At 47.3% G+C, this 15,907-nt stretch overlaps 1 protein-coding gene across 2 annotated transcripts in view; it reads right to left on the minus strand.

Annotated features, from left to right (window-relative positions):
• The window catches only part of LOC139392697 (oxysterol-binding protein-related protein 8-like), a 149,382-nt gene that overhangs the window by 106,476 nt on the left and 26,999 nt on the right, over positions 1-15,907 (minus strand). For both annotated transcript variants that reach the window (XM_071140870.1, XM_071140869.1), the window contains exon 3: positions 15,842-15,907. This exon is cut by the window's right edge and continues 39 nt beyond it. In XM_071140870.1, the coding sequence (XP_070996971.1) occupies positions 15,842-15,895 (54 nt within the window). In that variant the 5' untranslated portion in view covers positions 15,896-15,907. The remainder of the gene's footprint in view (positions 1-15,841) is intronic.

Consider the following 15,907-nt stretch of genomic DNA (forward strand, 5'->3'; position numbering starts at 1 on the left):
CTTGAATAAGACATTCAAATATTGTGGATATTGACTTGCTTTGGGTTTTGTGCTAAAAAGTTAGCATCTGGAGACAGTGGCCAAATAAACATTTTGTAAAATGGGTGAACTATACCGTTAAGGAAGAAGTAGCATATACAACAAAGGAAATTACCACTTGTAGTTTCCTAGAAATGTAAAATTTTACCGGCCTGGTCTGAGTGCACAATCAATTAATGCCAATGGAACGGTAGCACTGAGAACTGACAGATCGTAAAACATTTGCTGAAATAAATGGTTGTTTGAGCAGCCAGGCAAATTGTGAAGCTTCTTGCAACCCTTGCTCACCTATCACTGATTATCGATGCTCGCAGGTTCCTCGGCTAGCGCTCTGTGACATCTCTCTTTTGAAAGTCTCTGAGATGAGTCCAGATACCATTAGTCTAGAGGACTCTACCTGTCCAGCTGAGATGACCCCAGATACCATTAGTCTAGAGGACTCTACCAGTCCTGCTGAGGTGAGACCAGATACCATTAGTCTAGAGGACTCCACCAGTCCAGCTGAGATGAGTCCAGATACAATTAGTCTAGAGGACTCTACCAGTCCAGCTGAGATGAGTCCAGATACCATTAGTCTAGAGGACTCTACCAGTCCAGCTGAGATGACCCCAGATACCATTAGTCTAGAGGACTCCACCAGTCCAGCTGAGATGAGTCCAGATACCATTAGTCTAGAGGACTCTACCAGTCCAGCTGAGATGACCCCAGATACCATTAATCTAGAGGACTTTACCAGTCCAGCTGAGTCCAGATACCATTAGTCTAGAGGACTCTACCAGCCCAGCTGAGATGAGTCCAGATACCATTTGTCTAGAAGACTACCAGCCCAGCTGAGATGAGTCCAGATACCATTAGTCTAGAGGACTCTACCAGCCCAGCTGAGATGAGTCCAGATACCATTAATCTAGAGGACTCTACCAGCCCAGCTGAGATGAGTCCAGATACCATTAGTCTAGAGGACTCCACCAGCACAGCTGAGATAAGTCCAGATACCATTTGTCTAGAGGACTCTACCAGCCCAGCTGAGATGAGTCCAGATACCATTAGTCTAGAGGACTCTACAAGCCCAGCTGAGATGAGTCCAGATTAGAGGTCGACCGATTAATCGGAATGGCCGATTAATTAGGGCCGATTTCAAGTTTTCATAACAATCGGAAATCTGTATTTTTGGGCGCCGATTTGCCGTTTTTTTGTTGTTGTTTTTACACCTTTATTTAATCTTTATTTAACTAGGCAAGTCAGTTAAGAACACATTCCTATTTTCAATGACGGCCTAGGAACGGTGGGTTAACTGCCTCGTTCAGGGGCAGAAAGACACATTTTCACCTTGTCAGCTCGGGGGATCCAATCTTGCAATCTTTTCAGTTAACTAGCCCAACGCAATAACGACCTGCCTCTCTCTTGTTGCACTCCACAAGGAGACTGTTATGCAAGTGCAGTAAGCCAAAAAAAACAATCAATCATAATCACTAGTTAACTACACATGGTTGTTGATATTACTAGAATATTATCTAGCGTGTCCTGTGTTGCATATAATCTGACTGAGCATACAAGCATACAAGTATCTAAGTATCTGACTGAGCGGTGGTAGGCAGAAGCAGGCGCGTAAACTTTCATTCAAACAATACTTTTGTGCGTTTTGCCAGCAGCTCTTCGTTGTGCGTCAAGTATTGTGCTGTTTATGACTTCAAACCTATCAACTCCCGAGATGAGTCGGGTGTGACCAAAGTGAAATGGCTGGTTAGTTGGCGCGCGCTAATAGCGTTTCAAACTTCACTCGCTCTGAGCCTTGGGGTGGTTGTTTCCCTTGCTCTGCATGGGTAACGCTGCTTCGATGTGGTGGCTGTTGTCGTTGTGTTGCTGGTTCGAGCCCAGGGAGGAGCGAGGAGAGGGGCGGAAACTATGCTGTTACACTGGCAATACTAAAGTGCCTATAAGAACATCCAATAGTCAAAGGTTAATGAAATACAAATGGTATGAGAGAAATAGTCCTATAATTCCTATAATAACTACAACCTAAAACTTCGTACCTGGGAATATTGAAGACTCATGTTAAAAGGAAGCACCAGCTTTCATATGTTCTCATGTTCTGAGCAAGGAACTGAAATGTTAGCTTTTTTACATAGCACATATTGCACTTTTACTTTCTTCTCCAACACTTTGTTTTTGCATTATTTAAACCAAATTGAACATGTTTCATTATTTATTTGAGGCTAAATTGATTTTATTGATGTATTATATTAAGTTAAAAAGTGTTCATTCAGTATTGTTGTAATTGTCATTATTACAAATACACATATTTTATTTAAATCGGCCATTTAGTCCTCCAATAATCGGTATCGGCGTTGAAAAATCATAACCGGTCGACCTCTAGTCCAGATACCATTAGTCTAGCAGAGCAGACCAGACCAGCACCAACTTCATCATAATTACAGTTGACAGACTGACAGGGAAACTGCGTCCCAGATGGCACCCTAAAAGGGACACATCCAGACTGTCTGATGCACTAGGTCCATGGAAACAGGATACTGGCATTTGCTCTGTTGTCCGACCAGTAAAGGGTTAAGACCTGAACAAACCAGAAGGCCTCACATCACTCGTACTGACACACAAAGGAGTACAAGCACACGCCCAGAACTGACCTCAGATCAGTGAACTTGTGAAAATTCCCATGAAATACAGGAACAAAACTAAACCTGTCAGCTTCTTTTAAACAGACCAGTGGTTATTGTGGGCTGCCTGGTGTGAGTACCTTCCCTTAACAGTCACAACCTCTCAGCAGCGTTATCTTAACAGTGACTACCTCTCAGCAGCGTTACCTTAACAGTGACTACCTCTCAGCAGCGTTACCTTAACAGTGACTACCTCTCAGCAGCGTTACCTTAACAGTGACTACCTCTCAGCAGCGTTACCTTAACCTGTTGGATCTCTAGGGGCGCTATTTCATTTTTGGATAAAAAACGTTCCCGTTTTAAGCGCGATATTTTGTCACGAAAAGATGCTTGACTATGCATATTCTTGACAGTTTTTGAAAGAAAACACTCTGAAGTTTCAGAATCTGCAAAGATATTGTCTGTAAGTGCCCCAGAACTCATTCTACAGGCGAAACCAAGATGATGCGTCAACCAGGAAATTAGCAGAATTTCTGAAGCTCTGTTTTCCATTGTCTCCTTATATGGCTGTGATTGCGCAAGGAATGAGCCTACACTTTCTGTCGTTCCCCCAAGGTCTTAGCAGCATTGTGACGTATTTGTAGGCATATCATTGGAAGATTGACCATAAGAGACTACATTTTCCAAGTGTCCGCCTGGTGTCCTGCGTGGAATTCGGTGCGCAATTGCCAGCTGCTTGTACTTTTCCATTTGATTGAGGGGAGAAACCATGCGTCCAAGAACGTTATATCAATGAAGAGATATGTGAAAAACACCTTGAGAATTGATTCTAAACAACGTTTGCCATGTTTTCAGTCGATATTATGGAGTTAATTTGGAAAAAAGTTTGCGTTTTGAGGACTGAATTTTCGGGTTTTTTTGGTAGCCAAATGTGATGTATAAAACGGAGCTATTTCTAATACACAAAGAATATTTTTGGAAAAACTGGGCATCTGCTATCTAACTGAGAGTATCCTCATTGAAAACATCAGAAGTTCTTCAAAGGTAAATTATTTTATTTGAAGGCTTTTATGTTTTTGTTGAAATGTTGCGTGCTGGATGCTAACGCTAATGCTAACGCTAAATGCTACGCTAGCTAGCTACTTTTACACAAATTATTGTTTTCCTATGGTTGAGAAGCATATTTTGAAAATCTGAGATGACAGTGTTGTTTACAAAAGGCTAAGCTTGAGAGATGGCATATTTATTTCATTTCATTTGCGATTTTCATGAATAGTTAACGTTGCGTTATGGTAATGAGCTTGAGTCTGTATTCCTGATACCGGATCCGGGATGGGGAGATCAGAGAGGTTAACAGTGACTACCTCTCAGCAGCGTTACCTTAACAGTGACTACCTCTCAGCAGCGTTACCTTAACAGTGACTCCCTCTCAGCAGCGTTAACTTAACAGTGACTACCTCTCAGCAGCGTTACCTTAACAGTGACTACCTCTCAGCAGCGTTACCTTAACATTGACTCCCTCTCAGCAGCGTTACCTTAACATTGACTACCTCTCAGCAGTGTTACCTTAACAGTGACTACCCCTCAGCAGTGTTACCTTAACAGTGACTACCTCTCAGCAGCGTTACCTTAACAGTGACTACCTCTCAGCAGCGTTACCTTAACAGTCACCACCTCTCAGCAGTGTTACCTTAACAGTCACCACCTCTCAGCAGTGTTACCTTAACAGTCACCACCTCTCAGCAGCGTTACCTTAACAGTGACTACCTCTCAGCAGCGTTACCTTAACAGTGACTACCTCTCAGCAGCGTTACCTTAACAGTGACTACCTCTCAGCAGCGTTACCTTAACAGTCACCACCTCTCAGCAGTGTAGGAACAGGTATCTACTGAACTGTTCACCCAAAACTTGGAGTCACTAAGATGGTCTTTCATCCATTGCCTACAATGGACATAGATGATCTTAGTGCTATGAAGCGTACAGGACACTCAAAGTTCTGCTACTATGGGGGGGGGCATTGATATACGGCTCCTAAAGAAGGGCCTAAGCCCACAGAGGATGTATTAGGAGAGCATGAGACAGCACACACCAGGCTTATTCCCTGCATACTTCACTACTTTTCACCTGGGCCCAGAGAGTGCTTGTCTAAACTAGTGCACTAGCCTGTACAGGGGACAGGGCACCATTTGGGAGGCATCCCTAGACTGAGACATTCAGCTGTAATAACACTGCCTGAGGGAGGCATCCCTAGACAGATATATTCAGCTGTAATAACACTGCCTGAGGGAGGCATCCCTAGACTGAGACATTCAGCAATAATACAACTGCCTGAGGGAGGCATCCCTAGACTGAGACATTCAGCAATAATAACACTGCCTGAGGGAGGCATCCCTAGACTGAGACATTCAGCAATAATAACACTGCCTGAGGGAGGCATCCCTAGACTGAGACATTCAGCTGTAATAACACTGCCTGAGGGAGGCATCCCTAGACTGAGACATTCAGCAATAATAACACTGCCTGAGGGAGGCATCCCTAGACTGAGACATTCAGCAATAATAACACTGCCTGAGGGAGGCATCCCTAAACTGAGACATTCAGCTGTAATAACACTGCCTGAGGGAGGCATCCCTAGACTGAGACATTCAGCAATAATAACACTGCCTGAGGGAGGCATCCCTAGACTGAGACATTCAGCTGTAATAACACTGCCTGAGGGAGGCATCCCTAGACTGAGAGACATTCAGCTGTAATAACACTGCCTGAGGGAGGCATCCCTAGACTGAGACATTCAGCTGTAATAACACTGCCTGAGGGAGGCATCCCTAGACTGAGACATTCAGCAGTAATAACACTGCCTGAGGGAGGCATCCCTAGACTGAGACATTCAGCTGTAATAACACTGCCTGAGGGAGGCATCCCTAGACTGAGACATTCAGCAGTAATAACACTGCCTGAGGGAGGCATCCCTAGACTGAGAGACATTCAGCTGTAATAACACTGCCTGAGGGAGGCATCCCTAGACTGAGACATTCAGCAGTAATAACACTGCCTGAGGGAGGCATCCCTAGACTGAGACATTCAGCTGTAATAACACTGCCTGAGGGAGGCATCCCTAGACTGAGAGACATTCAGCTGTAATAACACTGCCTGAGGGAGGCATCCCTAGACTGATAGACATTCAGCAGTAATAACACTGCCTGAGGGAGGCATCCCTAGACTGAGACATTCAGCTGTAATAACACTGCCTGAGGGAGGCATCCCTAGACTGAGACATTCAGCAGTAATAACACTGCCTGAGGGAGGCATCCCTAGACTGAGACATTCAGCTGTAATAACACTGCCTGAGGGAGGCATCCCTAGACTGAGACATTCAGCAGTAATAACACTGCCTGAGGGAGGCATCCCTAGACTGAGACATTCAGCAGTAATAACACTGCCTGAGGGAGGCATCCCTAGACTGAGACATTCAGCTGTAATAACACTGCCTGAGGGAGGCATCCCTAGACTGAGACATTCAGCAGTAATAACACTGCCTGAGGGAGGCATCCCTAGACTGAGACATTCAGCTGTAATAACACTGCCTGAGGGAGGCATCCCTAGACTGAGACATTCAGCAGTAATAACACTGCCTGAGGGAGGCATCCCTAGACTGAGAGACATTCAGCTGTAATAACACTGCCTGAGGGAGGCATCCCTAGACTGAGACATTCAGCAGTAATAACACTGCCTGAGGGAGGCATCCCTAGACTGAGACATTCAGCTGTAATAACACTGCCTGAGGGAGGCATCCCTAGACTGAGAGACATTCAGCTGTAATAACACTGCCTGAGGGAGGCATCCCTAGACTGAGACATTCAGCAGTAATAACACTGCCTGAGGGAGGCATCCCTAGACTGAGACATTCAGCTGTAATAACACTGCCTGAGGGAGGCATCCCTAGACTGAGAGACATTCAGCTGTAATAACACTGCCTGAGGGAGGCATCCCTAGACTGATAGACATTCAGCAGTAATAACACTGCCTGAGGGAGGCATCCCTAGACTGAGACATTCAGCTGTAATAACACTGCCTGAGGGAGGCATCCCTAGACTGAGACATTCAGCAGTAATAACACTGCCTGAGGGAGGCATCCCTAGACTGAGACATTCAGCTGTAATAACACTGCCTGAGGGAGGCATCCCTAGACTGAGACATTCAGCAGTAATAACACTGCCTGAGGGAGGCATCCCTAGACTGAGACATTCAGCAGTAATAACACTGCCTGAGGGAGGCATCCCTAGACTGAGACATTCAGCTGTAATAACACTGCCTGAGGGAGGCATCCCTAGACTGAGACATTCAGCAGTAATAACACTGCCTGAGGGAGGCATCCCTAGACTGAGACATTCAGCTGTAATAACACTGCCTGAGGGAGGCATCCCTAGACTGAGACATTCAGCAGTAATAACACTGCCTGAGGGAGGCATCCCTAGACTGAGAGACATTCAGCTGTAATAACACTGCCTGAGGGAGGCATCCCTAGACTGAGACATTCAGCAGTAATAACACTGCCTGAGGGAGGCATCCCTAGACTGAGACATTCAGCTGTAATAACACTGCCTGAGGGAGGCATCCCTAGACTGAGAGACATTCAGCTGTAATAACACTGCCTGAGGGAGGCATCCCTAGACTGAGACATTCAGCTGTAATAACACTGCCTGAGGGAGGCATCCCTAGACTGAGAGACATTCAGCTGTAATAACACTGCCTGAGGGAGGCATCCCTAGACTGAGACATTCAGCTGTAATAACACTGCCTGAGGGAGGCATCCCTAGACTGAGAGACATTCAGCTGTAATAACACTGCCTGAGGGAGGCATCCCTAGACTGAGACGTTCAGCTGTAATAACACTGCCTGAGGGAGGCATCCCTAGACTGAGACATTCAGCTGTAATAACACTGCCTGAGGGAGGCATCCCTAGACTGAGAGACATTCAGCTGTAATAACACTGCCTGAGGGAGGCATCCCTAGACTGAGACATTCAGCTGTAATAACACTGCCTGAGGGAGGCATCCCTAGACTGAGAGACATTCAGCAGTAATAACACTGCCTGAGGGAGGCATCCCTAGACTGAGACATTCAGCTGTAATAACACTGCCTGAGGGAGGCATCCCTAGACTGAGACATTCAGCTGTAATAACACTGCCTGAGGGAGGCATCCCTAGACTGAGAGACATTCAGCTGTAATAACACTGCCTGAGGGAGGCATCCCTAGACTGAGAGACATTCAGCTGTAATAACACTGCCTGAGGGAGGCATCCCTAGACTGAGACATTCAGCTGTAATAACACTGCCTGAGGGAGGCATCCCTAGACTGAGAGACATTCAGCTGTAATAACACTGCCTGAGGGAGGCATCCCTAGACTGAGACGTTCAGCTGTAATAACACTGCCTGAGGGAGGCATCCCTAGACTGAGACATTCAGCTGTAATAACACTGCCTGAGGGAGGCATCCCTAGACTGAGAGACATTCAGCTGTAATAACACTGCCTGAGGGAGGCATCCCTAGACTGAGACATTCAGCTGTAATAACACTGCCTGAGGGAGGCATCCCTAGACTGAGAGACATTCAGCAGTAATAACACTGCCTGAGGGAGGCATCCCTAGACTGAGACATTCAGCTGTAATAACACTGCCTGAGGGAGGCATCCCTAGACTGAGACATTCAGCTGTAATAACACTGCCTGAGGGAGGCATCCCTAGACTGAGAGACATTCAGCTGTAATAACACTGCCTGAGGGAGGCATCCCTAGACTGAGAGACATTCAGCTGTAATAACACTGCCTGAGGGAGGCATCCCTAGACTGAGACATTCAGCTGTAATAACACTGCCTGAGGGAGGCATCCCTAGACTGAGACATTCAGCTGTAATAACACTGCCTGAGGGAGGCATCCCTAGACTGAGACATTCAGCTGTAATAACACTGCCTGAGGGAGGCATCCCTAGACTGAGAGACATTCAGCTGTAATAACACTGCCTGAGGGAGTGTATTAGGCTCTGACACTGTCAGAAACTGGACTCCAGCCCAGACCACTGAAAGTCTTCAATAAACTGTTCTTTACTGTGCAGATCGTTTGTCTGTTGTTGGAGCCAATCCCAGCTACCCTGATTTTTGTTATTGTGTTTGCTGCTAATCCCTCATGTTTCAGTAAACAACAGCAAGAACCACCATCCACAATAAACCCATTGGGGTGTCTTGCACAGTCATGCCACAACAGCAGCTTGTCATTTGTGGACCGTAGGAACGCACTTCGTCGGCATCGTAGTCTCGGGAGACCAATCAGAGAAATTCCCACACTGAAATATTCCAACAATTAAAGTCTAACCTGCTCCCTCATTAGCTGAGAGGAATAGAAAGGATATATGCACCAAATGGCACCCTATTCCCTATATAGTGCACTACTTTGGCCCATAGGGTTCTGGTCTAAAGTACTGCACCATCGGGAATAGGCTGTCATTTGGGACGAAGACAGGGTCTTAGTATTTATTTTTTGGGAGGGGTACTTTTTACCCCTTTTTCTCCCCAATTTCGGTAGTTACAGTCTTGTCCCATCGCTGCAACTCCCGAACAGATTCGGGAGAGTTGGCGACCGAAGTCAGTGTGCAGGTGCCCGGCCGCCACAAGGGATGAGGCGCCTGGGACGAGGACATCCCAGCCAGCCAAACCCTCCCTTAACCTGAACGACGCTGGGCCAATTGTGTGCCGCCTCATGAGTCTCCCGGTCACGGCCGACTGCAACACAGCCCGGGATGGAACCTGGATCTGTAGTGACCCCTCCGGTGCCTTAGACCGCTGCGCCACTCGGGAGGCTCAGACAGGGTCTTTGTCCTGTTACTGTATAATCCCACTGATGCCAGTGTGTGACACCCCTGAGAGACGGCCTGTTCTGTCATCACAGGACTCATCTGGAGCTCATTGCCTTCACACCCGCTGCAAGAAAAGCCAATGAGGATTATGATTAAGTTGAGATAATGTTTCTCCAATAGCAGAAGGCTTAGGGCTGAGCGATAAGGGCTAAAAATCATTTAAAAAATGTATGGCCGATTCCTGATATATATCTCGATGTTTTAAACGTTGTCTATAGATAAGCCTTGTTGCACAATTAAAGGTCAATACATTGCATTTCAAACAGTCAGCAATAATCTAATGAATTCAGATCACTGATCTGTCGATGAAAATGACATTTTATGTACCCGAGCCATTAACAACTCTCATCCACAAATAATGACTCACTTATTGTAGCAAGCTGCACAGTGCACACAGCAGGAGGAGGGGATGGTGTCTGTGGAGTGGGAAGGTGCACAGTGCACACAGCAGGAGGAGGGGATGGTGTCTGTGGAGTGGGAAGGTGCACAGTGCACACAGCAGGAGGAGGGGATGGTGTCTGTGGAGTGGGAAGGTGAACAGTGCACACAGCAGGAGGAGGGCTTGGTGTCTGTGGAGTGGGAAGGTGCACAGTGCACACAGCAGGAGGAGGGGATGGTGTCTGTGGAGTGGGAAGGTGCACAGTGCACACAGCAGGAGGAGGGGATGGTGTCTGTGGAGTGGGAAGCTGCACAGTGCACACAGCAGGAAGAGGGGATGGTGTCTGTGGAGTGGGAAGCTGCACAGTGCACACAGCAGGAAGAGGGGATGGTGTCTGTGGAGTGGGAAGCTGCACAGTGCACACAGCAGGAAGAGGGGATGGTGTCTGGAGTGGGAAGCTGTACAGTGCACACAGCAGGAGGAGGGGTTGGTGTCTGTGGAGTGGGAAGGTGCACAGTGCACACAGCAGGAGGAGGGGTTGGTGTCTGTGGAGTGGGAAGGTGCACAGTGCACACAGCAGGAGGAGGAGGGGATGTGTCTGTGGAGTGGGAAGGTGAACAGTGCACACAGCAGGAGGAGGGGATGGTGTCTATGGAGTGGGAAGGTGCACAGTGCACACAGCAGGAGGAGGGGGGGTTGGTGTCTGTGGAGTGGGAAGGTGCACAGTGCACACAGCAGGAGGAGGAGGGGGTGGTGTCTGTGGAGTGGGAAGCTGCACAGTGCACACAGCAGGAGGAGGGCGGGATGGTGTCTGTGGAGTGGGAAGGTGCACAGTGCACACAGCAGGAGGAGGGGTTGGTGTCTGTGGAGTGGGAAGGTTCTGTACCATCACTCATTCATATATCTTTATGTACATATTCTTTATCCCTTTACACTTGTGTGTATAAGGTAGTAGTTTTGGAATTGTTAGTTAGATTACTTGTTATTACTGCATTGTCGGAACTAGAAGCACAAGCATTTCGCTACACTCGCATTAACATGTGTAGGTGACAATTATTTTTGCTTTGATTTGATTTGGAGTCAAGACCAAAAAGACAGAATGCTCAAAAACACAACGACAACCTTAATTCTGCGAACATTGCCCTAAAACAAACATTGGATATTGAGATTCTTCTGAAGGGTTTTAAGGGAGGAAGTTGTTCAGGGCCAAACTCAGCCTGTAATCTCATTAGTATTGAACCAATCAACCGCTTGCTTGTCCCTGATATGTCTGATTATGAGCACACTGTCTGAGAGACTCAGAGGGAGGGAGGGACACTCCCTGTTTATGGGTGACTTGCAACATCTGGGGCTCTTACAGAGAACAAGCAGCAGGTTCACAAGGACAGACTCAACACCAGTGAGAGCCAACCATTATCACAACCATCACTCACACATGTCCACATTGTAACAGAGCCTGAAGATCTCAGCTCAGCCTCTACAGCCTTCTGAAGAGCCAACCATCATCACAACCATCACTCACACATGTTCACATTGTAACAGAGCCTGAGGATCTCAGCTCAGCCTCTACAGCCTTCTGAAGACCCAACCATCATCACAACCATCACTCACACATGTTCACATTGTAACAGAGCCTGAAGATCTCAGCTCAGCCTCTACAGCCTTCTGAAGACCCAACCATCATCACAACCATCACTCACACATGTCCACATTGTAACAGAGCCTGAAGATCTCAGCTCAGCCTCTACAGCCTTCTGAAGAGCCAACCATCATCACAACCATCACTCACACATGTCCACATTGTAACAGAGCCTGAAGATCTCAGCTCAGCCTCTACAGCCTTCTGAAGACCCAACCATCATCACAACCATCACTCACACATGTTCACATTGTAACAGAGCCTGAGGATCTCAGCTCAGCCTCTACAGCCTTCTGAAGAGCCAACCATCATCACAACCATCACTCACACATGTCCACATTGTAACAGAGCCTGAAGATCTCAGCTCAGCCTCTACAGCCTTCTGAAGACCCAACCATAGAAGTCCCCATGGAGGACAATCATACTGGAGGACAATCATACTGGAGGACAATCATACTGGAGGACAATCATACTGGAGGACAATCATACTGGACTTGAGTGATCGTCGATGATGATACAACATGCGTTTGTGTATTTTGTGTTTATGAACCAGCATGTGTATAACTGTGGGGATAGCTATGTTCTACTCTGTGGGTATAGCTGTGGGGATAGCTATGTTCTACTCTGTGGGTATAGCTGTGGGTATAACTGTGGGTATAGCTGTGGGTATAGCTATGTTCTACTCTGTGTGTATAACTGTGGGGATAGCTATGTTCTACTCTGTGGGTATAGCTGTGGGGATAGCTGTGGGGATAGCTATGTTCTACTCTGTGGGTATAGCTGTGGGTATAGCTGTGGGGATAGCTGTGGGTATAGCTGTGGGGATAGCTATGTTCTACTCTGTGGGTATAGCTGTGGGTATAGCTGTGTTCTACTCTGTGGGTATAGCTGTGGGGATAGGTATGTTCTACTCTGTGGGTATAGCTGTGGGTATAACTGTGGGTATAGCTGTGGGTATAGCTATGTTCTACTCTGTGTGTATAACTGTGGGGATAGCTATGTTCTACTCTGTGGGTATAGCTGTGGGGATAGCTGTGGGGATAGCTATGTTCTACTCTGTGGGTATAGCTGTGGGTATAGCTGTGGGGATAGCTGTGGGTATAGCTGTGGGGATAGCTATGTTCTACTCTGTGGGTATAGCTGTGGGTATAGCTGTGGGGATAGCTATGTTCTACTCTGTGGGTATAGCTGTGGGTATAGCTGTGGGGATAGCTATGTTCTACTCTGTGGGTATAGCTGTGGGTATAGCTGTGGGGATAGCTGTGTTCTACGCTGTGGGTATAGCTGTGGGTATAGCTGTGTTCTACTCTGTGGGTATAGCTGTGGGTATAGCTGTGGGGATAGCTGTGTTCTACGCTGTGGGTATAGCTGTGGGTATAGCTGTGTTCTACTCTGTGGGTATAACTGTGGGGATAGCTGTGTTCTACTCTGTGTTCTACGCTGTGGGTATAGCTGTGGGTATAGCTGTGGGTATAGCTGTGGGTATAGCTGTGGGGATAGCTATGTTCTACTCTGTGGGTATAGCTGTGGGTATAGCTGTGTTCTACTCTGTGGGTATAACTGTGGGGATAGCTGTGTTCTACTCTGTGGGTATAGCTGTGTTCTACTCTGTGGGTATAGCTGTGGGTATAGCTATGTTCTACTCTGTGGGTATAGCTGTGGGTATAGCTGTGTTCTACGCTGTGGGTATAACTGTGGGGATAGCTATGTTCTACTCTGTGGGTATAGCTGTGGGTATAGCTGTGGGTATAACTGTGGGGATAGCTATGTTCTACTCTGTGTGTATAACTGTGGGGATAGCTATGTTCTACTCTGTGGGTATAGCTGTGGGTATAGCTGTGGGTATAGCTGTGTTCTACGCTGTGGGTATAACTGTGGGGATAGCTATGTTCTACTCTGTGGGTATAGCTGTGGGTATAGCTGTGGGGATAGCTGTGTTCTACGCTGTGGGTATAGCTGTGGGTATAGCTGTGTTCTACGCTGTGGGTATAGCTGTGGGATAGCTGTGTTCTACGCTGTGGGGATAGCTGTGTTCTACGCTGTGGGGATAGCTGTGTTCTACGCTGTGGGAATAGCTGTGGGTATAGCTGTGTTCTACGCTGTGGGTATAACTGTGGGTATAGCTGTGTTCTACGCTGTGGGTATAGCTGTGGGTATAGCTGTGGGTATAGCTGTGGGTATAGCTGTGGGGATAGCTATGTTCTACTCTGTGGGTATAGCTGTGGGTATAGCTGTGTTCTACTCTGTGGGTATAACTGTGGGGATAGCTGTGTTCTACTCTGTGGGTATAGCTGTGTTCTACTCTGTGGGTATAGCTGTGGGTATAGCTATGTTCTACTCTGTGGGTATAGCTGTGGGTATAGCTGTGTTCTACGCTGTGGGTATAACTGTGGGGATAGCTATGTTCTACTCTGTGGGTATAGCTGTGGGTATAGCTGTGGGTATAACTGTGGGGATAGCTATGTTCTACTCTGTGTGTATAACTGTGGGGATAGCTATGTTCTACTCTGTGGGTATAGCTGTGGGTATAGCTGTGGGTATAGCTGTGTTCTACGCTGTGGGTATAACTGTGGGGATAGCTATGTTCTACTCTGTGGGTATAGCTGTGGGTATAGCTGTGGGGATAGCTGTGTTCTACGCTGTGGGTATAGCTGTGGGTATAGCTGTGTTCTACGCTGTGGGTATAGCTGTGGGATAGCTGTGTTCTACGCTGTGGGGATAGCTGTGTTCTACGCTGTGGGGATAGCTGTGTTCTACGCTGTGGGAATAGCTGTGGGTATAGCTGTGTTCTACGCTGTGGGTATAACTGTGGGTATAGCGGTGTTCTACGCTGTGGGTATAGCTGTGGGGATAGCAGTGTTCTACACTGTGGGGATAGCTGTGGGGATAGCTGTGTTCTACGCTGTGGGTATAGCTGTGTTCTACGCTGTGGGTATAGTTGTGTGTACGTGGACATGGTGTGTAGTGTGTATGTGGACATGGTGTGTAGTGTGTATGTGGACATGGTGTGTAGTGTGTATGTGGACATGGTGTGTAGTGTGTATGTGGACATGGTGTGTAGTGTGTATGTGGACATGGTGTGTAGTGTGTATGTGGACATGGTGTGTAGTGTGTATGTGGACATGGTGAGTAGTGTGTATGTGGACATGGTGTGTAGTGTGTATGTGGACACGGTGTGTAGTGTGTATGTGGACACGGTGTGTAGTGTGTATGTGGACACGGTGTGTAGTGTGTATGTGGACACGGTGTGTAGTGTGTATGTGGACATGGTGTGTAGTGTGTATGTGGACACGGTGTGTAGTGTGTAAGTGGACATGGTGTGTGGACACGGTGTGTAGTGTGGGGATGGTGTGTATGTGGACATGGTGTGTAGTGTGTAAGTGGACATGGTGTTGTAGTGTGTAAGTGGACATGGTGTTGTAGTGTGTATGTGGACATGGTGTGTAGTGTGTAAGTGGACATGGTGTGTAGTGTGTATGTGGACATGGTGTGTAGTGTGTATGTGGACATGGTGTGTAGTGTGTATGTGGACATGGTGTGTAGTGTGTATGTGGACATGGTGTGTAGTGTGTATGTGGACATGGTGTGTATGTGGACACGGTGTGTAGTGTGTATGTGGACACGGTGTGTATGTGGACATGGTGTTGTAGTGTGTATGTGGACATGGTGTGTAGTGTGTATGTGAACATGGTGTGTAGTGTGTATGTGGACATGGTGTGTAGTGTGTATGTGGACACGGTGTGTAGTGTGTATGTGGACATGGTGTGTAGTGTGTACGTGGACATGGTGTGTGTGTGAAAGGACTAGACAGGTTTGATCTTCTCCAGGTTTTTGTCTTCATCATTCGTTCACCTCTTCATATTCCTCTCTCTGCTGTTGGCATTCCCACGAGGCATGAAAGTGAGAGGCTAAGCGACCTTTAATGTCCGGCACAAGTGCCTGAAACCGTGACTCAGTGTGGGACTGCCAAGGCCGGTGGCAGGCTAGGAACATGAGCACCGTAGGACATCATTAAGAAACAGAACCCTGACCTGAACACACCCCTGTGATCATCACTGAGAAGGACATGACAGAAGACAAAGCCACCAATGAGGAAGACCTCCAGGACCATGAGCACCAGAAGAAGACGAAGGCTTTTTAACTGGGCTTTACAAGACAAGAAGCCCAGAGCTAATAGGCCTGAGTCCAGGCAAAAGGGACGTGATGCTCCTGCGAGTTGACATTTCCCTGCCCAAGTGAGGAGAGGTGGGGCTTGTACTCACCAGAGCTGTCTCACCGTCGCCCTGGGACTGGGACTCAGAAGAAGAAGAGTCCATGGTTCCACAGAT

The sequence above is a fragment of the Oncorhynchus clarkii genome, chromosome 33 (assembly GCF_045791955.1).
Source record: "Oncorhynchus clarkii lewisi isolate Uvic-CL-2024 chromosome 33, UVic_Ocla_1.0, whole genome shotgun sequence".
NCBI lineage: Eukaryota > Metazoa > Chordata > Actinopteri > Salmoniformes > Salmonidae > Oncorhynchus > Oncorhynchus clarkii.